The 25,286-nt window shown below is 37.6% G+C and overlaps 1 protein-coding gene across 9 annotated transcripts in view; it reads left to right on the plus strand.

Moving 5' to 3' along the window:
* The window catches only part of CBLB (Cbl proto-oncogene B), a 238,865-nt gene that overhangs the window by 172,385 nt on the left and 41,194 nt on the right, over nt 1-25,286 (plus strand). For 7 of the 9 annotated variants that reach the window (XM_054714013.1, XM_054714016.1, XM_054714017.1 and 4 more), the window contains 3 exons: nt 2,950-3,135; nt 6,892-7,257; nt 21,564-21,658. In XM_054714013.1, coding sequence (XP_054569988.1) covers nt 2,950-3,135; nt 6,892-7,257; nt 21,564-21,658 — 647 coding nt within the window. The remainder of the gene's footprint in view (nt 1-2,949; nt 3,136-6,891; nt 7,258-21,563; nt 21,659-25,286) is intronic. The other 2 variants (XM_054714020.1, XM_054714022.1) reach the window with 2 other exon arrangements.

Consider the following 25,286-nt stretch of genomic DNA (forward strand, 5'->3'; position numbering starts at 1 on the left):
AATTAAAAATGACCTTTTATGTGACCAACTACTAAAAATTTTTAGAAATGTTCATAGTTAGCATTGAATTTTACCAGCAATAAAAGTTGATGCAAAGACTCAATCCTCTAATTGCAGAATTGTTTATAGAGATAACTGTGTTCAGCAAAGAATAATGCATTATTATCTAAAGGGCATTGCTAAATTATCTACTATGCTTTAGGAGAACTTGGTAAAATGAATAAGTTATGGTGAATTTAATCCACATAATCAATAAAGATAAAACATTCTTGTCCCTCTACATACAGATCTGTTCTCCACAAAATTCTTTTACCTCAGCCAACTTACTGGTACTGTAATGCTTCAAAATGAATTAATTCTTCAGGACAGTCCATAATCATTTTTAGAATATAATATGAATTGTGCTAAGCGAGGTCTGCTTCCAATTACAATCATAGCTGTAAGACAGTGTGCTTGTCTGGAAATATCTACAAGTTCAAGGTTGTTGCTGCACCACACACATCGGTTTGGATGTCTGTCTCATCGACTTTTCATTATACCCTTGCCATGTCTAATAATTCATCCATTTCCAATAAAATCCACCCCATTATTTAAACATACCAGGAATTTGGTAATTGTTTAAATATTATCAATTAAAGTGGAAGTCAAGTTCTGATGGTAATGAACTGTTTCAGGTAATGAGGGAAGCGGGAAGATAGTGGTAGAAGGAAAGTGCTTGGAGGAGCATATGTCTTGCTCAGTAGCCTTAGCAGTGTGTGCACCTAGCACTGAAAAATTTATCTGCAAATAACTAAATTAGTGAAGTGCAATTGTATGTTGCTTGGGATAGGAATAAATTGGGGTAGGAATTGTGTAAATTGCTTGCTTCTTGAGTTTGTTTTTTGTTTTGTTTTTTGTAAAGGAGAATAACCAGATCAACAAAGTATTTTTATCAGTTAGTTTTATTGCTAGTTTTCAGAGAATGTAATTTATCTTAAAGGGAATTGTGGAGAATTAGCTGGCAGTGACATCTCCTGATCTGAAATGCTATGACATATGATGCACATATTTTTACATCAGGAATTATTTTTGTTCTGTGATCATTATTTGATAGCTTTAATTCCATAAGGTTCAAGTTCATGACCATGTAAGGCCCAATGACCTTATGGGTAGAATTGTTATTTTGTTAAGAATCACTGACTGCATTAAAATCAGTTTATAACTATAAAGTTTCTACTATTTTCTCTTTCAATTTAATAACAATTGAAGAAATTTTCTTATCACAGGTAAGAGATATAAAGAGAATCTTGAAATTGCTAAAAAGAAAAGGTTCTTAAAATTGTCATGAAGTTATGTCTAAATGTATTAACCTTTTAAATATTATTTGGCATTAATTGAAAGAGACAAAGACTTGAGGTTTTAGTAATGTCATGACAGTATTCTGGCATATCTGAGGTATGGTCTTCTGTTTAGCCACTCAAATTTATTTAAAAACCTTCACAAGGGGGAACAAAACACCCCACTCCTTGAGTGTGGTCTGTGCATAATGACTTTCTTGCAAAGAGTACAGTAGGGAAAGGGGGAGAAAACAGAGTAACTTTATAGTTTACAGTGAAGAAACACTGACAGTTAATACATCAGCCAGATAATCAAGATCAATATCAGTACTGATCAATCCTATCGATAGTGTGGACCCTTGACATGAAGTGGTTAAAATGTTACTTTACCTCTGTTGTCTTTTTTATCAAACCAACAACCCCTGTCTAATCATGAGAAAAATATAAGATAAAACCCAATTATAGTGAGTTAGAAAGAAATTTTTACATAATGTAACTAAGTGTGGATATGAACACAAATTTGTCATCCCATCTCAGTTAGATAAAGACAGAACGGCTAAATCTTCCTCAATGTCACTAGATTTTGAATTAAATTGTCAATTTTTGACATTGACTACTATTCTAAAGGTGAGAAATGCTAGAGGAGAAATGGCTTAACAACAAGCTTAAACTCTTTATAAATACTAATATTAGGAAACAGGTGAATATCAAAGCATGCTAGGTTGACGCAGAGAGTGTAAAAATTAAGCCTAGATCTCCAACAAGCTAGTTAACAGCCTTAAAAAGGAAACTGCCTAATATATCAGAACAGATTGTTGTTTGTCCTGGTGAGGCCACTTGATTAATTAGTATGGCTTTTGTACCAAGTAGCAATCAGGTTATTTCACATTAACAAAAACAACTTCCAAAGCAGAAAGGGTAATATACATAGAAATAGAAGTACTTGTTATTGGCTTTTTGATGCTATCTACCAGACAATATGGAAAACCCATAGTGGCATAGAAATATATTATTTTTTAGCAGAAGCACAGACTTTTATAGATTTAGTTAATCTATTTAAAAAAAAATAACATTGAACTTTAAATTTCCTTTTCCATATGAAGGTTGGGGAAGAAAATACTTGGGCTTAAACCTGTTTATTTTAAATACACAATTTTTTAAAACCCTGCCTGATTTAATTGGTTTGTAGGAAAGTAGACTACACACTGGATACATACATATTTTATATGGAATGAAATGGTTTCTAAGTTCTAGAATGTGCTATAAATCAAAGACCAAAGAAAATTCTATAATACAGATAACCAAGAACAATGTGTATTACTGCATTGAATGTTTCTCCTTTCCTCTAGAATAATGTCTGCATTCAATTGTTTTTAAACTATGCTTTTGCTGTTCTTTTTTTCTCAGGCCCTTTCTGCAATATGTAGGAGAAACTTGTCCATTTATTCTTTATATAATAGCACCCTTGAGGGACAGTGTGAGCTCTTTCCATCTATTAATCAGAGTTAACTAAGTGAGTTATTTCAGCAGATGTTCAATGGCAGACACCTTCTCAAAGCCAAATGTCTTCCTTATGAAAAGCATTCACTTTACACATCAGATAAACAGCTTTGTTATATATTTTTAATTCTAGTGTGCTGATAGGCAGAATTCACCAGTCACCTCACCAGGGTCATCTCCCCTTGCACAGAGAAGAAAGCCCCAACAGGACCCTTTGCAGATCCCACATCTCAGCCTGCCGCCCGTGCCTCCCCGCCTGGATCTGATTCAGAAAGGCATCGTTCGTTCTCCATGTAGCAGCCCAACTGGTTCGCCAAAGGTAAATCGATTTTATGAGAAAGAGAGAGTGATTTTACATGACAGTTATTGATTGCTCAGCTTCTTTTAAATTTCATTTCACATATTTCTTGTGCTCTTAATTGTTCCTGAACAATGTTGATAGGTTTCTCATTTTGTGTATGGTGAAATCACTGTCATATTCCTAGCTTTTTTTATTATAAAAGTTACATAATTATTCAGAGAGAGCACATGTCTGTAACAGCCCACTGACTTGCTAAAATAAATAGCAGAGTAAGTACAGTTATTCTATAAAGTGGATTTAAAAGGTCATTATATGTATTAAAATACTCTTATCAAATGATATTTTACACTCAGTTTCATAGTGTCATGACAAGAAAAATGTAATGAGAGTATATTTGCATAAGGGCTTAAGGTGTGATAAATTATCACCCATGTTTCAAGGTGACTTAGAATAGGGAATTATATGTTCTTTTTATACCTGAAGCAATTAATTATAAAGAATTACATTATTTGCAGAGTAATTACATTACTGTTTAATATTAAGGACATAGTTCTAACTCAGTAAATCTAAGCCCACAGTTTATTTTAGTTCTTTGCAGTCTATGCAGATATTTTTTCAACTTTGATAAGGGCATATTTTGCAATCTTAAGCACAGGATTTAAAAAATTCCATTTGGTATTATGCTTTACAGTCTAAATTAGTTGGAAGCAAAATATTTCCTTAATATTTTGATTTCTCTATATTACAGTTAACTTGGTTTTAAGATCATATTAACACATCTTAGGATGTTATTTAGGTAGAGTTATGCAAACATACAATACATTCCTTTTAATATCAAAAGCACAAATCAGCCCTGACCTGGGTATCTCAATTGGTTGGAGTGTTGCCCCCATGTGCCAAGATTGGGGGTTGGATTTCTGGTCAGGGCACATACAAGAAGAAGAAGAAATAAAAGGCATCCAAATTGAAAAAGAAGTAAAATTGTCATTATTTACAGATTACATGATATTGTACATAGAAAACCCTAAAGACTTCATCAAAAAACTATTAGAACTAATAAATGAATTCAGCAAAGTAGCAAGATACAAAATTAACACCCAGAAATCTATGGCTTTTTTATACACCAATAATGAACTCATAGAAACAGAAACTAAAAAAAAACACAATCCCATTTACCATTGCAACAAAAAATTTAAGATACCTAGGATTAAACTTAACCAAGGAGGTAAAGGACCTGTAACTCAGAAAATTATAGGACACTGAAAAAAGAGATCAAGGAAGACATAAACAAATGGAACAACATACCATGTTCATGAACTGGTAGAATCAACATCATTAAAATGTTCATATAACTCAAAGCAATCTATAGATTCAATGTAATCCACATTAAAATACCAACGGCATACTTCAAAGACCTAGAACAAACTCTCCAAAAATTCACATGGAATTAAAAAAAGACCCCAAATAGCCACAGCAATCCTGAGAAAGAAGAACAAATTTGGAGGGATCACAAACCAGATATCAAGCTATACTACAAGCCACTGTTCTCAAAACTGCCTGGTACTGGCACAAGAACAGAAATATAGACCAATGGAACAGAACAAAGAACTGAGAGATCAACCCAAGCCATTATGCTCAATTAATATTTGATAAAAGAGGCAAGAGCATACAATGGAGTAAAGACAGTCTGTTCAATAAATGGTGTTGAGAAAATTGGAAAGATACATGCAAAAAAATGAAACGAGAGCACCAACTTACACCATACACAAAAATAAACTCAAAATGGATAAAGGACTTAAATAAACCATAAAAATATTAGAGGAATCCACAGGCAGCAAAATCTCAGACATATGCCAAAGCAATATCTTCACCGATACAGCTCCTAGGGCAATGGAAACTAAGGAGAAAATAAGCAAATGTGACTACATCAAAATAAAAAGCTTCTGCACAGCAAAAGAAACCATCAACAAAACAACAAGAAAGCCCACTGCATGGGAGAACATATTTGCCAATGTTATCTCCGATAAGGGTTTAATCTCCAAAATTTACAGGTAACTCATACCACTTAACAAAAGGAAGATAAACAACCCAATCAAAAAATGGGCAAATGACCTAAATAGACAGTTTTCGAAAGAAGACACACAGAAGGCCAAGAGACATATGAAAACCTGCTGAAAGTCACTAATCATCCGAGAGATACAGATCAAAACAACAATGAGCTACCATCTCACACCTGTCAGAATGGCTATCAACAACAAATCAACAAAAGACAAGTGCTAGTGAGGATGTGGTGAAAAAGGAACCCTCTTGCACTGCTGGTGGGAATGCAGACTGGTGCAGCCACTGTAGAAAACAATATAGTGTTTCCTCAAAAAATTAAAGAGGGATCTTCCATTTGACCCAGTAATCCCACTTGTAGGAATATATCCCAAGAAAATAAACACCAATCAGAAAGCATATACGCACCCCTATGTTCATAGCAGCACAATTTACAATAGCTAAGAATTGGAAACAGCCTAAGTGCCCATCAGCAGATGAGTGGATTAGAAAACTGTGGTATATCTACACAATGGAATTATAGGCTGCTGTAAAAAAGAAGGAATTCTTACCATTTGCTACAGCATGGATGGACCCGGAGAGCATTATGCTAAGTGAAATAAGCCAGTCAGAGAAAGATTAATATCACATGATGTCACTCAGTTGTGGAATATAATGAACAACATAAACTGGTGAATAAAAATAGAACCAGAGTCATTGAAGCATCGAACAGACCGTCCAACCTATGAGGGGAGGTAGGGGTGAGGGGGTGGAGAGATCAACCCAAGGACTTGTATGCATGCATATGAGCATAACCAATGGACACAGATGGGGGAGAGGTAAGGGCATGTGCCTGGGGGGTGGGTGTGGGTGGGGAGAGGTCAATGGAGGAAAAAGGAGACTTATGTAATACTTTAAACAATAAAGGATTTAAATTTAAAAAAAGAGTCAACCAATGAATGCATCAATAAGTGGAACAACAAATTGATATCTGTCTTAAAAAACAAATTAAAAAAACACACAAATCATCAGATAAACCAAGTATATAAAAGTGAAAGCTCACAAGTTATATAGAGTCAATTCTGGAGCATATATACCTTCATATTTCCATATAAGAATCAGACTTTTTTTTTCATTTTAAGGAACCATGAAATTCAAGTGAGGACTATAAATGATGCTACTATATTATTTGTGATTTTTTACTATTCTGGTAGTAACTGATAAAACAAAGAACCAGAGCAAATTTGTTCCTTATCAAATTATATTACAGCAGTGAATACAAATATAGCAAAACCAACACTCAGTTATCCAATGATATTACAAATCAAGTTGCTTTTAAAAAAGAAAAAGAACAACAACTTTGATGGCTTCCTCTCCTAAGTCATAGAAACGTGCAAATAAATTAATTAATGACTCTATTATTTTAATGTCAGCCATTCAAAATCACCATATAATTTTGGTATTCTGCTTTTTCCTGTACAGTCCTTAAAATTTTAACATTTCAGTTTATATACTCATTTCTACAGAAATTTCTAATGAAATATATTTATAAGAGTCTTCCATTAACATTTTAAAATTTCATTAACTGGTAATAAAAAGAAACTTATAAGAAAATGACATATGGATCTAATAAAGCTCTATTATGGCTTAGAAAACAAAAGCAGTAATATAGTATTCTGGAAGTAATTTCAGTGCCTGGTACAACTCTTGATTTTCTTTCCTCTTGTTTCTCCTTAGTCTTCTCCTTGCATGGTGAGAAAACAAGATAAACCACTCCCAGCACCACCTCCTCCCTTAAGAGATCCTCCTCCCCCTCCACCTGAGAGACCTCCCCCTATCCCACCTGATAACAGACTAAGTCGCCATTTGCATCCTGTGGAGAGTGTGCCTTCCAGAGACCAGCCAATGCCTCTTGAAGCCTGGTGCCCTCGGGATGTATTTGGGACTAATCAGTCAGCAGGCTGTCGACTGGTAGGGGATGGCTCTCCAAAGCCTGGAATCACAGCAAGCTCAAATGTAAATGGAAGGCACAGTAGAATGGGCTCTGACCAAGTACTAATGAGGAAACACAGACGCCATGATTTGCCTTTAGAAGGAGCCAAGGTAAGAAATATACAAACCTGCTTAAACTCTTCTGGCAGGAGGTAGTGTGAAAGGTTGGGTAGTGTTTTTTTTTTTTTTCTTTTTGCCTAGTGTGGTACTTCCCTGCAGGTCTTTAATGAAGTCCAAGTTATAAATATTCAGAAGCTCATTAAAACTTGAACTTAAAAGAAGTTAAGGAAAGGTTCTAAGTAATGATTTAATTTTAATATGAAGACACTAGACAATTTGCCAGAGATTTATTTCACCTTCTCTTATTTCACCAAACTTTTTTTCCTGTTAGTAACTTGGCGGGAGAATTGACACTATTTTTTTTTAATCTCCTAGTTCTGTCTAACTTGAAAAGAGTTGTGTAATTATAGCATATCAGAAATAAGCATTAGAATTGTCAGTACACCTATGCAAAGAGGTAAAATGAATCTTCTCACCAACGTAAAAACACCAAGTCCAGTTCACTGTTATAAAGCCAGCTATTTCTCCATAAAACTGAGAGAGACAGACTCTCACATATGTTGATTTCTTGAAGGATATTGCCACTCCTTTATATGTTCAGGAAAGAATTTAAACATACAGGAAACCGAAGTGGCAAAGCAGAATCACTGAGTTTAGAACTCTTAGTAAGCCCTTGGCAGAGTTGCTTATATTCTCATATTTGCTTCCATGATATTTTTGGCTCTGAGATCAGATTATCCCATCTTCCCTCAGCTAAAGGAGGCTTGCCTCTTTTGAAGACTTTAATATTAAAGTGAACCCACCTCTATTGACCTTAAATTGTTATTTTAAGGAAGTAACTTATTCCTTCAATACAGTGGCTTGCAGTTGATGAATTCACCCTATAATATATTCTAGAAACAAGTGTGAAATGTGACATGTACTCAACTCCTGTGTGTGTATGTGTTTGTGTCTGTGTGCACGTGTGTTTGTGTGCCCCTGTATGAAGGGAGGTAATAATGAAACCTTTGTATAATATTTGACCTCTGTGATATTCTAGGATAGCCAGGATAGGAACACTCAAAACTGTCTAGGATGGCATTGAACACAAAGGGAAGAGTGGTGGTGGTTTGACAGGACTCTTTGCCAATGACTGTCTTTGGTACCTTCAGTCTCATCCTATCTAATAAAAGAGTAATATGCAAATTGACCATACCTCCATAACACCCACCAGCCAATCAAGAGCGAGTATGCAAATTGACCCAACCAAGATGACTGCAGCCACAAAGCAAGAAGGAGGCTTGGGTTTCCCCAGCGATGGAGGAAGCCAAGCTTTCCGCACATCCTGGCCGGCCCTGGACTCCACTCAAGGCTACAAAGTTTCAATTATAGAAGATAAATAAATCCCAACAAAAATGGTGGCAGCCACGGAGCTGGAGAGAGCAGGAGGCTTGAGTTGCCCCCGGCGATGGAGGAAGCCAAGCTTTCGCAGCCCTGGCCTACCTTGGCCTCCACTCAAGGCTACACCTCTAGTCTATTATACATTTGAAGATCTCCAAAGTTTCCCCTCAAAGTCATCTAAATATGATGTAAATTAAAGAGAAAGAATTTTTAAATGCATCTTTATGATCCTTTCTGAAAATGGAGATTGTTATCCTCAAAAGAATGTTTCCACACCATTTTTTTAATGTATTTTTTTTTCCTTTAGTCTCTATTTCTTTTCATTCCTACATGATCAGACTTCTCTTGAGAAAAGTGTTGAAATGATCTCTGATAGGAATTGACTAGTTATTTATTAGCAGCATATAACAATATTTCCTGCCCTGACTGGTTTGGCTCAGTGGATAGAGCGTTGGCCTGTGGACTGAAGGGTCCCGGGTTCGATTCCAGTCAAGGGCATGTACCTTGGTTACGGGCATATCCCCAGTAGGGGGTGTGCAGGAGGCAGCTGATCGATGTTTCTCATTGATGTTTCTAACTCTCTATTCCTCTCCCTTCCTCTCTGTAAAAAATCAATAAAATATATTTAAAAATATATATTTCCTGAATGAACTTCTGAAATACTTAAAATAATTATCTTAGCCAATTCATTGAAGACCTCTCCTTTCAAGTTTCTTTTCAATACTATGTTATACAGTTTTAGTACTAATATAAACCTGCTCTTAAGAGCCCTAGAATGCTGGTTATTAATTTTTGTATGGGAAGTTACATTTTTGTTTCAAATGTAATATATTATTTAGACTTGTTTTCATTAGAGGCAATGCTTCAAATTAAGTATTGTCTTTCCACTTTAAGATAAGAAAACTTGGCTAAGTTCTAAAAGTGTAAATTAAAACTAAATATACATATGGAATACCATACGGGGAATTCATAAAACTAAACACCCTATAAATGGAGTGACAACTCACTCCCTGTCATCATGTGTCTTCTCTCATATGCCAGTTTTCATCATCCGCTAGAACATTTGCCCTTTTTATTTGCATCTTCACTAGACAAATGGTAAGGGAAGCAAGAATAAATTAAATTCTAATTACTCCATTTGCTAGTGGTAGAGAGCTCTGAGGGAAAAAAGCCCTCTAATTCATAGTTAAAGTGAAGTGTAAGAATTTTCTGTGGCTTCCATTTACTCCCCTTTCTCTTCCCCTTCCCACTTACCATAATCAAATAGCTAACATAATGCTTATAACATGAATCTGCAAGCTAAGAGCTATTGGGATTATTTACCTTGTTTTATTTTCTTGGTAAGAGATTTCTGTCCAGTAGCATTGTTTTCGTTTTCTGAAATTCTCGGGTCTTAGTCACATTATTAACCTATTCCTTCAGAAATATTTTGTTGGTCAGTTGGTGTTAACCATCTGAGGTGAAAATATTTGTGGTATAATGTTGTAAAATATCATTGGACACTTGGAATTTATTTCCTTATTTCTAGATACTAATATTGTGTCCAACTATCTTGGTTTGTTCCTCTTGAAAAATTAAAGCTACTGCCGTTTCTTATGTGATAAAGACTATCTCTGACTTGTCATGTTACTTCATGTGACATTACTCTAAAATGACCCTGTGAACAGTATCTGTTGGAGATATTGCTAGATAAATGCACCGAATGATTTTGCTTTTTGAGATAGTGGCTTTTGCTCTTCTGCTGATGAGGCTCATGTTTATATGGATGACCTTAAATCTGCCTATAAATGTCCAGGGCTGTCTTTCAGAAAATAAGTACACTCTGTGTGCTGGTTTTATTTCTAATCTGATGTTGAAGGACAAATTATAGCAACATTGTGAGGGTAGTGAATGTGTGGGATTACATGTGTGAGATAAGGAAAACCCACCACCAATAACAAATAAATATCTAGCCAACAAAATATTTGTTAAGGAACAGGTTAATAATGTGACTAGAACCTGAACATTTCAGAGAATACAAACAGTGCTATAGGACAAAAATCTCTGACCATGAAAATAAAACAAGATATTTAGAGGTTTAGTGCAAATAAAAAGGTTTTTCTTAATTGTGCCAAGATTATCACAGAGTGTTTATTTTCCTTATATCTCAAGAGTCCCAGATTTTTTAACCGTAATTGTTAGATAACATCTATCATGAGAAAATATTTCAAACTTCAAGATTAGGATCCAGTGCTATCTTGAGGCATGTAGAAAAATATTAATCTAGCATGTAAGTAACCAAATGTTTATAATAAAATATTTGATAACTTAGATTATTCCTCTCCCACATGTCTAAACTTCCCCTAGTGAATTTTTATTCCTTCAGCCTATTTCGGCTATATGAGTACTTAGGATGTCCAACATACTGCAGGGAATACAAAATGAATAAAGCACAGTATAGTGAGGGTGAGACAGGTATACCATTAACTAAGAAGTAAGACACAGAAGTAGCATTCAGAAAATACAATGTGGGTTCCCCAAGACAAAAACATTCTATTTGAGATATAAGGTAAAAGAAAGAATAAAAAAAGCTTCATGTAAGAGGGTCATTAGTTGTAGACATTGGAAGACTGGTAGGTACTTTATAGACATTAAAGGAAGGATTGGAATGGAGGTGGGGAAACATGCATAGTGTAGGAAGTCAATTTTGAACAGAATATAAGGCATAATCACAGAATAAACAGGCAAAACTACGGCAATGCAGATTGAAATTAATTATGGAGTGTCTTATATTCTATCCTAGAGGCCTGGTGCATGAAATTCATGCACAGGGTGGGGGGATCCCCTCAGCCCAGCCTGCACCCTCTCACAGTCTGGGACCCCTCGGGGAATGTCCGACTGTCAGCCTTGGCCTGATCCTGGACCTAAGCTGACACTCGGACATCCCTCTCACAATCCAGGACTGCTGGCTCCTAACCACTCGCCTGCCTGCCTGCCTGCCTGCCTTATCACCCCTAACCACTCTGCCTGCCTGCCTGATAGCCCCTAACCACCTCTGTCTCAGACCCCACAACCACGGCTTCTTCCGGAATGACGTCTGGAAGGTTGTTCGGCTGTCTAGTCTAATTAGCATATTATACTTTTATTATTATACATGAAGCTAATTTGGACAGGAAAGCACATTCAAAGTTGTTCTGACAGAGGAGTGATAGAATACTTAAGTTGATAGATTATGTGATAAAGACTATCTCTGACTTGTCATGTTACTGCACATGACATTATTCTAAAATGATCCTGTGTGCAGTATCTGTTGAAGATATTTCTAGATAAATACATCGATTTCACTTTTTGCGATTGTGGCTTTTGCTCTTCTGGTGGTGAGGCTCAGTGTTCAATGGAATTGTGGTGGATTGGGGACAGGGAGCTAGGAAGACAGAAGAAAAGGATGTTTCTTTGTTTGAGAATTAAAGAGGCCCAAATCAGTGGCATTTCTGTGTGAACTGCTTCAGTCAACACTACCAACGTATGCATTTGAAGAACTAGAATTTTCTCCCATTTGCAAGCAAGCCTTTTAGATTTCCAGAGAAAATGAAATATTTATTTTTAACTCTAAAAGTTGTGACTTAATGCAGTCACTCAGGTAGGGGCAGCTGAAATGATTTTCTGTTTAGTGAAATGGGTACAGCTGGGAGCATGGAATTCAGAATGAAATCGTGTTAATCTTGTCATTCTACCGCTATCAGGTAATATAAAGGAGCACTTTAGAGGAGCAGAAATATGAACATCACCTCAGTACCTGCATATTAAGGTCCTCTGATGTTTGCACATATGTGTAACCTCAATCTATCAAATAGGAAAACTATGACGAATTACGTGTTTGGTATTAGGTGTATTGTATGCAAGATCAGCCATTAAACAAATTGGGTAGGTTTGCTGTGACAATTTCAGTAAACTCATGAATTTCTTCCAGCTGTACTAAGAGAAAGTCATTTCATTGGTTAATGCTTCCATTGAAAGATCATTGAAATAAATCAGCAGTCAGTTTTCACTCAGCCCTACTGTGTGTAAAGCACTTAAGTAAATGTCTTATAAAATGAGGAAGTCGGAGAGGCTTTGTGCTAAGACTCACTGTGGCATGAATGCTCTTCCACAGAACATAAAACAGAAGAACATGCCAAGAACCAAATGAATGGTTCAGAAAAGACACGGTGACATTGCAGAAGCAGGGGAAATACTCGGGTTACTGTGCGTTAATAACAGTGTGTCTAAAGCAGTAGGGGAAAGTACTGCTTGCATTTTAAAGCAAAGGAATAGTGTCACAAAATTAGGGCAAATCACTTAACTTTGATAGGTTATTGCTCTCCTAGAATAAAGTATATCATTAACTGTGCTTCATGGTCTTACTGATGGTAGACACCATTGCCTGTGTGACTTGTCAAAATTTAATGGTAGTACTCAAAAATATTGTGTATGCTTTATTATTAATATACTAGAGGCCCAGTAAACAAAATTCGTACACTCAGGAGGGTCCCTCAGCCCAGCCTGCACCCTCTCGCAGTCCGGAAGCCCTCGAGGGATGTCCCACTGACAGCTTAGGCCCACTCCCCGCAGGCCTAACCCAGCAGTCAGACATCCTTAGCGCTGCAGCAGAGGCAGGAGAGGCTCCCGCCACCACCGCTGCTCTCGCCAGCCGTGAGCCTGGCTTCTGGCTGGGAGGCACTCCCCCTGTAGGAGTGCACTGACCACCAGGGGGCAGATCCTGTATTGAGCGTCTGCCCTCTGGTGATCAGTGCATATCATAGCGACCAGTCATTCAGCCATTCGGTTGATTTGCATATTAGCCTTTTATTGATATAGGATTTATTGTTTCATTTACCTGATGTGCAAATGAAAGCATTTTTAACATCAGTAAATGTTTGAGTATATTGATATTCCTTTTCATATACTATATTCACAGTGTTCTGATTATAAAATTATGGCTGGCTTATTGTTAGATTAGAGTAAATATAACTGAAACTGTTATTTCCATATCTCCCTTTTATAACTGCTGGAATTTTATTAGATATCATCAGTACATTAGATACTTTCTCCCAAGAAAATAAATAATGGCATATAAAATTCATACTATATTTTATTTTTTAAAAATATATTTTTATTGATTTCAGAGGGAGAGAGATAGAAACATCATTGATGAGAGAGAATCACTGGTCAGCTGCCTCCTGGGTGCCCCTTAATGGGGATCGAGCCCACACTGGGCATGAGCCCTGACCAGAAATTGAACCCTGACCTCCTAATTCAGAGGTCTATGCTCAACCACTGACCCACACCGGCTGGGCCATACTATATTTTTCCAGAATAAAAAAACATATAGATGATTTGATTCCAAAAGTCTTGCCTTATATCCATGCATACATACACAGGTTTCCACTGAAGAATAACTTTTTATCACACTGACCATTTGTAGTTTGATATATGTGTTTGTTGGTTACAAGGCATTTTTTTTTTATTCTTTATTGATTAAAGCATTACATATTGTTCCCCCATTGACTTCTCCCTGGCCACTCCTACCTCCAAGCACATGCCCTCACTCCCCTGGTGTCTGTGTCCATTGGTTATGCTTATATACATGCATACAAGTCCTTTGGTTGATCTCTTACACCCCCCCCTCCCCTGCCTTCCCTCTGAGATTGGACAGTCTGTTCGATGCTTCTCTGTCTCTGGATCTATTTTTGTTCATCAGTTTATGTTGTTCATTGTATTTCACAAAGGAGTGAGATCATGTCTTTCTCCAACTGGCTTATTTTGCTTAGCATAATGCTCTCCATGTCAATTCATGCTCTTGCGAATGGTAAGAGTTCCTTCTTTTTTACAGCAACATAGTATTCCATTGTGTAGATGTACCACCATTTTTAATCCACTAATCTGCTGATGGGCACTTAGGCTGTTTCCATATCTTAGCTATTGTAAATTGTGCTGTGCTGCTATGAACATAGGGGTGCATATATCCTTTCTGATTTCTTGGGATATATTCCTAGAAGTGGGATTACTGGGTCAAATAGGAGTTCCATTTTTAATTTTTTGAGGAAACTCCATGGTGTTTTCCACAGAGGCTGCACCAGTCTGCATTTCCACCAGCAGTGCATGAGGGTTCCTTTTTCTCTGCATCCTTGTCAGCACTTGTCATTTGTTGATTTGTTGATGATAGCCATTCTGACAGGTGTGAGATGGTAGCTCATTGTTGTTTTGATTTGCCTCTCTCGGATGATTAGTGACTTTGAGCATGTTTTTGTATGTCTCTTGGCCTTCTCTATGTCTTCTTTCAAAAAGTGTCTTTTTAGGTCCTTTGCCCATTTTTTTTATTGGATTCTTTTGTTAAGTTGTATGAGTTCCCTATAAATTTTGGAGATTAATCCCTTATTGGAGATAACATTGGGAAATAGTTCTCCCATGCAGTGGGCTTTCTTATTGTTTTGTTGATGGTTTCTTTTGCTGTGTAGAAGCTTTTTATTTTGCTGTAGTACTATTTGTTTATTTTCTCCTTATTTTCCATTTTCCTAGGAGCTGCATGAGTAAAGATATTGTCTGATATTTTGCTGCCTGTGGAGTCCTCTAAGATTGTTATGGTTTCCCATGTTGCATTTAAGTCCTTTATCCATTTTGAATTTATTTTTGTGTATGGTGTAAGTTGGTGGTCTAGTTTCATTTTTTTTGCATGTATCTGTCCAATTTTCCCAAAACCATTTATTGAAGAGACTGCCCTGACTCCATTGTATGCTCTTGTCTCTTTCGTCAAATATTAATTGAGCATAATGGCTTGGGTCGATTTCTGGGTTCTCTGTTCTGTTCTATTGGTCTATATGTCTGTTCTTGTGCCAGTACCAGGCAGTTTTGAGAACAGTGGCTTGTAATATAGCTTGATATCTGTTATTGTGATCACTCCAAGTTTGTTCTTCTTTCTCAGGATTGCTGTGGCTATTCTGGGTCTTTTTTTATTCCATATGAATTTTTGGAGCATTTGTTCTAAGGCAGGCGTCCTCAAACTATGGCCCGCGGGCCACATGTGGGTGTTTTTGCCATTTTGTTTTTTTACTTCAAAATAAGATATGTGCAGTGTGCATAGGAATTTGTTCAAAGTTTTTTTTTAAACTATAGTCCGGCCCTCCAACCGTCTGAGGGACAGTGAACTGGCCCCCTGTTTAAAAAGTTTGAGGACCCCTGTTCTAAGGTCTGTGAGATATGCCATTGGTATTTTAATGGGGATTGCATTGAATCTATAGATTGCTTTAAGTAGTATGGACATTTTAATGATGTTGATTCTACCCATTCATGAACATGGTATATTCTTCCATTTGTTTATTTCTTCCTCTATCTCTTTTTTTGATGTCCTGTAGTTTTCTGAGTACAGGTCTTTATCTCCATGGTTAAGTTTATTCCTAGGTATCTTAATTATTTTGTTGCAATGGTAAATTGGGTTGTTTTTTAAATTTATCTTTTTATAAGTCCATTATTGGTGTATACTAGTAAAAAAGCCATAGATTTCTGGGTGTTAATTTTGTATTCTGCTACATTGCTGAATTCATTTATTAAGTCTAATAGTTTTTTTTATAGAGTCTTTAGGGTATTCTATGTACAATATCATATCATCTGAGAGTAATGACAGTTTTACTTCTCCCTTTACAGTTTGGATGCCTTTCCTTTCTTCTTCTTGTCTAATCGCAATGGCTAGCACTTCTAGTACTATGTTGAACAGAAATGGTGAGAGTGGGCATACCTGTTTTGTTCCTGTTCTTAGGGTAAATGGTTTTGCCCATTGAGGAAGATGTTGGATATAGGTCTGTCATATAAAGTTTTTATTATGTTGAGGTATGATCCCTGTTTTCCCACTTTGCTGTGGGTTTTTATCAAGAAAGGGTGTTTGATTTTGTCAAATGCTTTTTCTGCATCAATTGATATGATTATGTGATTTTTGTCTCTCAATTTGTTTATGTGATAGATCACGTTTATTGATTTGTAGATATGTACCATCCTTGCATCCCTGGAATAAATCCCACTTGGTCATGGTGTACGATCTGTCTAATGTAATGCTAGATCTGAATTGCTAGGATTTTGTTGAGGATTATAGCATCTGTGTTCATCAGGGATATTGGCCCATAATTCTCTTACTTTGTAGTGTCTTTTATCTGGTTTTGGTATTTTGGTGATGCTGGCTTCATAGAAAGAGCTTGGAAGTGTTCCTTCCTCTTGAATATTTTTGGAATAGTCTGAGGAGGATAGGTTTCAGTTCTTCTTTGACTATTTGGTAAAACCCCTGTGAAGCCATCTGGCCCAGGGCTTTTATTTGCTGGAAGTTTTTTGATGACTGCTTCAATTTACTCCATAAGTTGTTGGCCTTTTCATATTTTTTTATTCTTCCAGATTGAGTTTTGCAAGGTTATATTTTTCTAGGAATATGTTCATTGCTTCTAGGTTGACCAGTTTGTTTGAATATAGTTGTTCATAGTATTTTTTTTTTAAATATTTTGTATTTCTCTGGGGTCTGTTGTTATTGTGCTTCTGTCATTTCTGATTTTGTTTATTTGGGTCCTCTCTCTTTGCTTCTTGGTGAGCCTGGCTAGAGTTTCATCAATCATCTTTATCCTTTCAAAGAACCAGCTTTTGGTTTTATTGATCTTTTGTATTGTTTTTTTTTTGGTCGCTATGTCATTTATTTCTGCTCTGATCTTTATTATCTCCTCCTTCTGCTCACTATCGGCTTTTTTGTTGCTCTCTTTCTAATTCTTCAAGTTGTAGAGTTAGATAATTTATTACCAATTTTTTTTTATGGTATTTTGTTTTGTTGTGTGTGTGTGTGTGTTTTGAGGCACGGCTGTAATGCTATGAACTTCCCGCTCAGGACTGCTTTCACTGTGTCCCATAGATTTTGGGTTGTTGTGTTTTCTTTTCTTTTTTTTTATTTCTTTATTGATTATGGTATCACATAATTGTCCTCATCCTTCCATTCCCATCCCAAACCCCTCCCCACATATGCCCCCGCCCCCCTGTTGTCCGTGACCACTGTTTAGGCTTATATGCATGCATACAAGTCCTTTGGTTCATCTCTCCCCCTTTACCCCACCCTCCCCTTCCTTCCCTCTGAGGTTTGACAGTCTGATCGATGCTTCCTTGTCTCCGGGTCTGTTTTTGTTCATCAGTTTATGTTGTTCATTATTTCCTCTAGATTCATGAGATCATGTGGATTGCTGTGTTTTCAATGTCATTTGTTTCCAGGATGTTTTTAATTTCTTCTTTGGTAACCCAATCATTGTTTCATAGCATGCTACTTAGCCTCCAAGTATTTGAATGTTTTTATTGTTTTTATTATAATTTATTTCTAATATTATGCCATTGTGATCTGAGAAGATCCTTGATGTGATTTCAGTCTTCTTGAATGTGGAGAGAGTTTGCTATGACCCAATATGTGGTCTATCTTTTAAAATGTCTCATGTGCACTTGAGAAGAATGTATATTCCGCAGCTTTGGGGTGAAATGTTCTGAAGATGTCGATTAAGTCCATCTTATCTAGTGAGTCATTTAGGATTAGTGTTTCTTTGCTGATTTTTTGTCTACAGGATTTATCCAGTGTTGTCAATGGGGTATTAAAATTTCCTACTATGATTGTATTGCTGTCGATTTCTCCCTTGATATTTTCCAGAAGTTTTTTTTTTTATGTATGTTGGGTGCTCCTGCATTGGGTGCATATATGTTTACCAGAGTTATATCCTCTTGTTGTAGTGATCCCTTTAATATTATGACGTGGCCTTCCTTATCTCTTGTTATGGCCTTCACTTTGAGGTCTATTTTGTCAGATACAAGTATTGGTACCCCAGCTTTTTTTTTCATTTCTGTTTGCCTGAAAGATATTTTTTTCCATTCCTTCACTTTCAGTCTGTGTGAGTCCCTTGTTCTGAGGTGGGTCTCTTGTAGATAGCATATATATGGGTCATGTTTTTTTTTAATCCATTCAGCCACTGGATGTCTTTTGATTGAAGCATTTAGGCCATTTACATTTAAAGTTATTATTGATAGGTACTTGTTTGTAGCCATTTTTATTTTTTGTGCCTGTGTACCTTCTTCCCTTTTTTCCCCTTCTTTTTACAACAGTACCTTTGTCATTTTTGCATTGCTTGATAGTGATAAACTCCCTTAGCCTTTTTTTGTCTGCAAAGCTCCTGATTACCCTTCAATTTTGAATGATAGCCTTGTTAGATAGAGTATTCTTGGATTAAGTCCCTTACTTTGCATCACTTTGTATACTTCATTCCATTTCCTTCTGGCCTGATGTGTTTCTGTTGAAAAATTGTTAGATAATCTAATAGGAGATTCTTCATAGGTAACTCTCTGTCTCTCTCTTGCAGTCTTTAAGATTCTCTCTGTTGTTAACGTTTGCCATTGTAATTACGACATGTCTTGGTGTGGGTCTTTTGGGGTTCATATTTTTTGGGACTCTCTGGTTTTGTGACTTTTTCCTCCCCAAATAGGGAAGTTTTCTGTCATTATTTCTTCAAATATGTTTTCTAATCCTTGCTCCTCTTCTTGTTGTTTTGGCACCCCTAATATAAGTATGTTACTTCATTTCATATTGTCCCAAAACTCCCTTAGGCTCTCCTCCTGCTTTTTAATTTTTTCTTCAATTGCTGTTCAGATTGGTAGTTTTTTCAGCACTGGCTTCTAATTTGCTAATTCGGTCCTCAGCTTCTTCTAGTCTTCTGTGGAAACCTTCTATTTTGTTGTTTATTGTAGCTATATCATTTTTATTTCCTCTTGATTCTTACATAGGTTGTTGATTTTCTCATCTATCCAGTTTAGAAACACTATGACCCTTACTCTGAATTCTTTTTATGACATATTGCATGCCTCCATTTCATTTAGTACCTTTTCTGGCGATTACTCTTTCCTTTGGAGGTTGTTACTTTGTCTCCCCACTTTTGCTCTTACTGAAAGATCTAGGCTCTGAGTTGCCTGGGGCCTGTGGCTACAGCGGTGGGCTTGTCAGGAGGGTTGCACTCACCAAGACTTCCTGAAGGGCCCTGGCGTGGAGATGCACAGGGCCTGCAGTTGTATCAATGGGCTTGGGGGGCAGGTTGCACAGTCCCACACTCGCCGGTGGGCCCAGGGCTTGGACGTGTTGGGCATGCTGTTAAAGTGGCGGAACTGGCAGGCAGGTCGCACAGTCACGGGGCACGGGGCCAAAGTGGTGGGCTGGCAGGAGGGGAGCACACTCTGAAACTCACAGGTTCCTGTGGACAGGGAGGCTGGGGTCCCATTGTCCATAGGTCTTGCATCTGAAGTAGCAGGTCTTGGGTCAGAGTGGCTGTAGGGTCCAGGGTGCTGTCTAGGGCCATTCTAGGTATGGTGAGGATGGGCTCCTAGTAACAGCAGCTTTCCCCTTCAAGATGGTGTGGTTACTGTGTCAGAGCCAGCTATCCCGGGAGTGATTGCACTGGTAGCAGGTCTCCCCATCTAGGATAGCCCTGTCCACCAGCCCTCGAAAGTCCTGCAGGACCTAACTGTCACACACACACACACTCCCCTTTTGCTCCCTCACTCTCTCACACTCTCTTCCTCACTGCTATCCTGCTGGTTGCCATCTTCCTTCATCTCTACAAGGCATTTTTTAAGTGAGCGGTTTTTATTGAACTTTACAATGATTAATATGTACTTAATAATTTTTTCTTTCTAGTAAATTTTTTAAAAATGCCTTGTTCTGATATTTGGTCTATAGTCAGACATCTATGATAGCATAATTTCATTTAAAGATACATTTTCTCATAGCTTTACTATAGTATATTGGATCTAAAGTGGGGAGGTATAAAAAAAAGAAAATGTTTCCATAGTATAGGGCCTAGGTTTTAGAGTGAAACTTTAATGCTATAAAATTTAGATTGTGTAGCTTTGAAATGTAAACATTGATATATTTCAAATGTATTCCTTAACCTGTTGCTTTACTTATTTTAAGGTTGATACAGAAGGATATGTAGGGCCTTTTCAATTTTGCATTCTAAAGCTTCAACACCACTTTAGACATATGAAGGGGACAAAAAAGTAATTGGCAGGTCATTACTTGTGTTACCTAGGACTATTCAGGGTGTATTTCATCCTTTTTGCACCAACTTTCACCTATACCTTTTAAGTATTCATTAATAAGAGTGTGGGAAAGAGGCCAATGATAAAACCCTAAAGGTTGCTTAAGGTCTTAAAATACGTTTAAGCTTTTCTCGTGAGTATGTCTTTGCAAAGTTATGCTCTCTCTGTTTAAGTTGCATTAATTTCAACTTGTTAGATTAGTACAGAGCAGTTGTTCAGACAGTTTCTGTAATGTAACTGAGCACCCTGGAAAACAGTGACTCTTTGTGGTACCTTATGAGCAAGGTAACAATTTTGGTTTGTGTCATTTACAAAAGGAAATCTATGTATAAAAGTGTCTGCACTTTGAAAGTCAGAACAGGTCTCCAGTTGCCAGTTTTGCTGAAGTTTGAAAGAGCAGAGGCATTTCTGGTTATACTCATGTACTGTGTTATCGAGAAGCTTAAAAATGTTGTTAGCCCCTGAGAGATACAACTTCAAGCACTTGGGATGAACTGAAATAAGAATTGCACCAGTGCTACTTTTCTCTGTACTGAATCCTTACAGAGACTCTAATTTTTCAGTAAAAACTGATCATGCTTGGGTAATTTTACTCTTTATTTACCTAGCTCTCTGTATCTGATTTATAGAAATTATAGTATTCCTTATCACTGTGTTTAAGAATCACGTTGTATTGGATTTCTTTAATGTAACTTGGTACTACTTTGGATGGTGTGAATTATCACTATGGTGCTATTAACTCTTAAAGTAAATTGTATTATATTTCACTTGATTAAATAAAGTTATAAATTCTTTTTAAAGTTTTTCTAAAGGTGCTATTATTTTAAGGTCCTCCAGAAATTAAATTCTAAACTAACCCTTTGATTTCCTTTCAGGTATTTTCCAATGGTCACCTAGGAAGTGAAGAGTATGATGTTCCTCCTCGGCTTTCTCCTCCTCCTCCAGCTACCACCCTCCTCCCTAGCATCAAGTGAGTTGTATTGAATATGGAGATCTTTGCCCATGCATAAAGATATCATAAAGAGTGGTTTTGATGCTCTGAGCACAGAAAGTATGGGGTGAATACAAATGTATCAATGAAATGATCCAGCTGTACTTATAAACTGAAATGCCAGAAATCTAGGGCCTTCCTGGTCCTCTGTTGGTGACCATAGCATCTTGGAGACCTACCCTAAGCATTGAGATTTCACATAGAGTAGCAGGGAGCGAAAGCTGTCTTCCTTGCAGCCAAGAGAAGGTGGAGGAGCACATAGCACAGCAAGCTCTCCCTTCCAGTACGCTCTCTTCCTCCGAGATACCACATTTCCCCCAGCTATGCAGTTTGACATCATAAATAAACTTTGGTTCCTCCAATTTTCTCATTTGCCAGATCCATTCATCCATTAAACCCTGTTGGTTATTGTTTTGAATTTTGTCATATTCAGCAGATATTCCCCATTGCACTATCTTCAGCTCATAGCTGGACAAGCCTTATACCTGATCATATGATATGAGCTCAGAAGTAATATCAATAGATTTTTAAAATTAGAAAAATAGGTTAACCCAGGGATCTCATTAGAAAAATGGGAACACAGGAGGCACAATGGATAGTTATATACATTTACCAAAATCAAACTAGGATAAAACCAAGTCTTCTGATTCCCATTTTCCTACCCTTCATATTAAATCAGTCTGCCTACTTTTCCTCCAATATATTTTGTTCTCGCAGCCAATTTAATTTAAATTATGCTTTCCCAAGATCACTTTCTTATGGAAAACACAACATTGTTGCCATAGATGGTTTGGCTCAGTGGATAGAGTGTCAGCCTGCAGACAGAAGGGTCCCATGTTCAGTTCTGGTCAAGGGCACGTACCTTGGTTGCAGGCTCCTCACCGGCCCAGTACCTACCTGGTCAGGGCTCGTGCAAGAGACAACCAATCAATATGCTTCTCTCACATTGATATTTCTCACTGTCTTTCCCCCGTCTTTTCCACTCTCTCTAAAACTCAGTGGGAAGATATCCTCATGTGAAGACTAAAAATAAACAACAACAACCCCCTCCACAAAAAAACAACACCACCAATAAACAAATACAGCATTGTTCTTTCTCCTAAATTATCATATACTCTTCTGCAGTAAGACCTACAGAATTTTACCCAATTACAATACTGTTCAATAATTTCCTAGTGCTTGCCTCTAATCTTGTTTTGATTTTTTTTCTGGCTTTGTGAGTTTTTCATTCTGTTCCTTGTTATGCACCACGTTTTTCAGAATTTTTATTCTAAAAGTCCACATCTCTCAAGCTCTATTTCTTTATGAAATGTTTTGTGACTTCTTCAGGCATAATGCTAGTAGTAAAACTGATTCTCATTCCCCTTCCCACTGTTTATTTTCTACACATATAATTATGTACTCTGCTCTACTGTTTTCTAATTTTAAAGTTCCTTTTACATTAAAAAGATTATAAGGTTCTCACATCAAAAGCATATTCTTGTATTCTCTGGTTCTCCCATAATACCTGACTGTTTTTGCTCTCTACCAAATGGATACCAAGAATACCTGGTTGCTTGGTTGATTGACTTCATTATCTGCTAAGATTCTCATTTCTAATTGAAACTTTTAGCGCATCTTTTTTTCTCTTCTGATCACTGAACTCCCACTGTGCATATGAATGCAGAAGAAGGATACACTAGATATGAGCTTACAGACATTTATAATCTACTTTAATATGAAGTTAACATACATGAAATCACTAGAAAGCATTATGCACTAAATTGTATGAATTTGAACTTTTTAGTTTTTATATAAGCTTGAGGAGAGGCTATTATAGATTTTGTAAGTCAAGGATGCTTTATAGAAAGGATGGAAATTTCCTGAATCATGGAGGGTAGGCATAATTGGGAAAAGGGGGGTGCATGAGAAAAAGCCAGAGTGTGAAATGTGACATCATTCAGGGGACAGTGGAAAACTAAGCTAATTGGACCATTTTCCAGTGGTCACTTTTCCTGAAACTGACAGATATGTAGCAGACATAGAAGTTGGAAGCATGTACACATATTCTGTGTAGTGAGCTCTAAATCAGTAGGAACATATGATACTCGAGCCTCAAATGAACTCTGGATAAATGTATATGTACTATAACATGTAAGTTCAATTACCTTTGAGAATTCAGAGAACAACAGAAAATGGGGTAAATGAAACTTGCTACTTAAAGATTAAATTTTCACATTCTATTTATTAAATTTATATTGGCAAGTGGGATAAGAGGCAGAGGTTGCAGTTTGCTTCATTTGTATTTAATAGTAAGTACCCATCTATATATATAAAAGCCTAATATGCGAAGTGACCCTTCAGGAGTTTGACGGACCTGGAGTTTAATCACTCCTTATGATGTGCGCTGACCACCAGGGGGCAGCGCGGAATGAAGGAAGACCCCAGCCAGCAGCTGGCAGCCTGGGAAGGGAGGCCCCAGCTGGCAGCCTGCAGCTGTTAGGGACTCTACCCATGCACAAATTTAGTGCACGGGGCCTGTTGTTTCTTTATAAATAGAAAAAGAAAAATAAATTTATAGTAAAATGTATTTACTGACATTTTTTGTAATTATTTCATTTGTACATGTTTGTGGATACACTTTCTCCCTCTTTACTCTTGATTTTTCCCTCAATGCAATTGCTTTACTTAACCAGCGAAATATTTTAGCAATGCTTAATTGCAAATTAGCTTTGTATTTTGCATGCTACAAATTAACCATAGTTAATAATACAACTGTTGGCTTTTAATGGCACATTTATCTCTCACGTTTATTTTTATTCTTACTACTAGAGGCCCGGTGCACGAAATTCGTGCACGGAGGGGGGTTGTCCCTCAGCCCAGCCGGTATCCTCTCCAATATGGGACCCCTCGAGGGATGTCCGACTGCCGTTTAGGCCCGATCCTGGTGGGCAGTCGGATCCCTAAATGGGCAGTCAGACATCCCTCTCACAATCCAGGACTGCTGGCTCCCAACTGCTTGCCTGCCTGCCTTTCTGATTGCCCCTAACCGCTTCTGCCTTCCAGCCTGATCACTCCCTAACCACTCTGCTGCCAGCCTGTTTGCCCCCAACTTCCCTCCTCTGCCAGCCTGGTCACCCCTAACTCCCCTCTCCTACAGGGTTGATCACCTCCAACTGCCCTCCCTTGCAGGCTTGGTCCCTCTCAACTGCCCTCCCTTGCAGGCCGGGTGCCTCCCAACTGCCCTCTCCTGCTGGCCATCTTGTGGGGCAGGATGGGGGCAGGATCTTTGTGTCCACATGGGGGCAGGATCTTTGACCACATCGGGGCAGCTATATTGTGTGTTGCAGTGATGATCAATCTGCATATTACTCTTTTATTAGATAGGATAGAGGCCTGGCACAGGGGTAGGGGCCAGCTGGTTTGCCCTGAAGGGCGTCCCGGATCAGGTGGGGGTTCCCTTGGGGCGTGGGGCGGCCTGAGTGAGGGGCCTGTGGTGGTTTGCAGGCTGGCCACGCCCCCTGGCAACCCAAGCAGAGGCCCTGGTATCTGGAATTTATTTTCCTTCTACAATTGAAACTTTGTAGCCTGGAGCAGAGCCAAGCCTGGGGCTCCCTCCGAGGAGGCC

This window comes from Eptesicus fuscus, chromosome 3, assembly GCF_027574615.1.
Source record: "Eptesicus fuscus isolate TK198812 chromosome 3, DD_ASM_mEF_20220401, whole genome shotgun sequence".
Classification (NCBI taxonomy): Eukaryota; Metazoa; Chordata; class Mammalia; order Chiroptera; family Vespertilionidae; genus Eptesicus; species Eptesicus fuscus.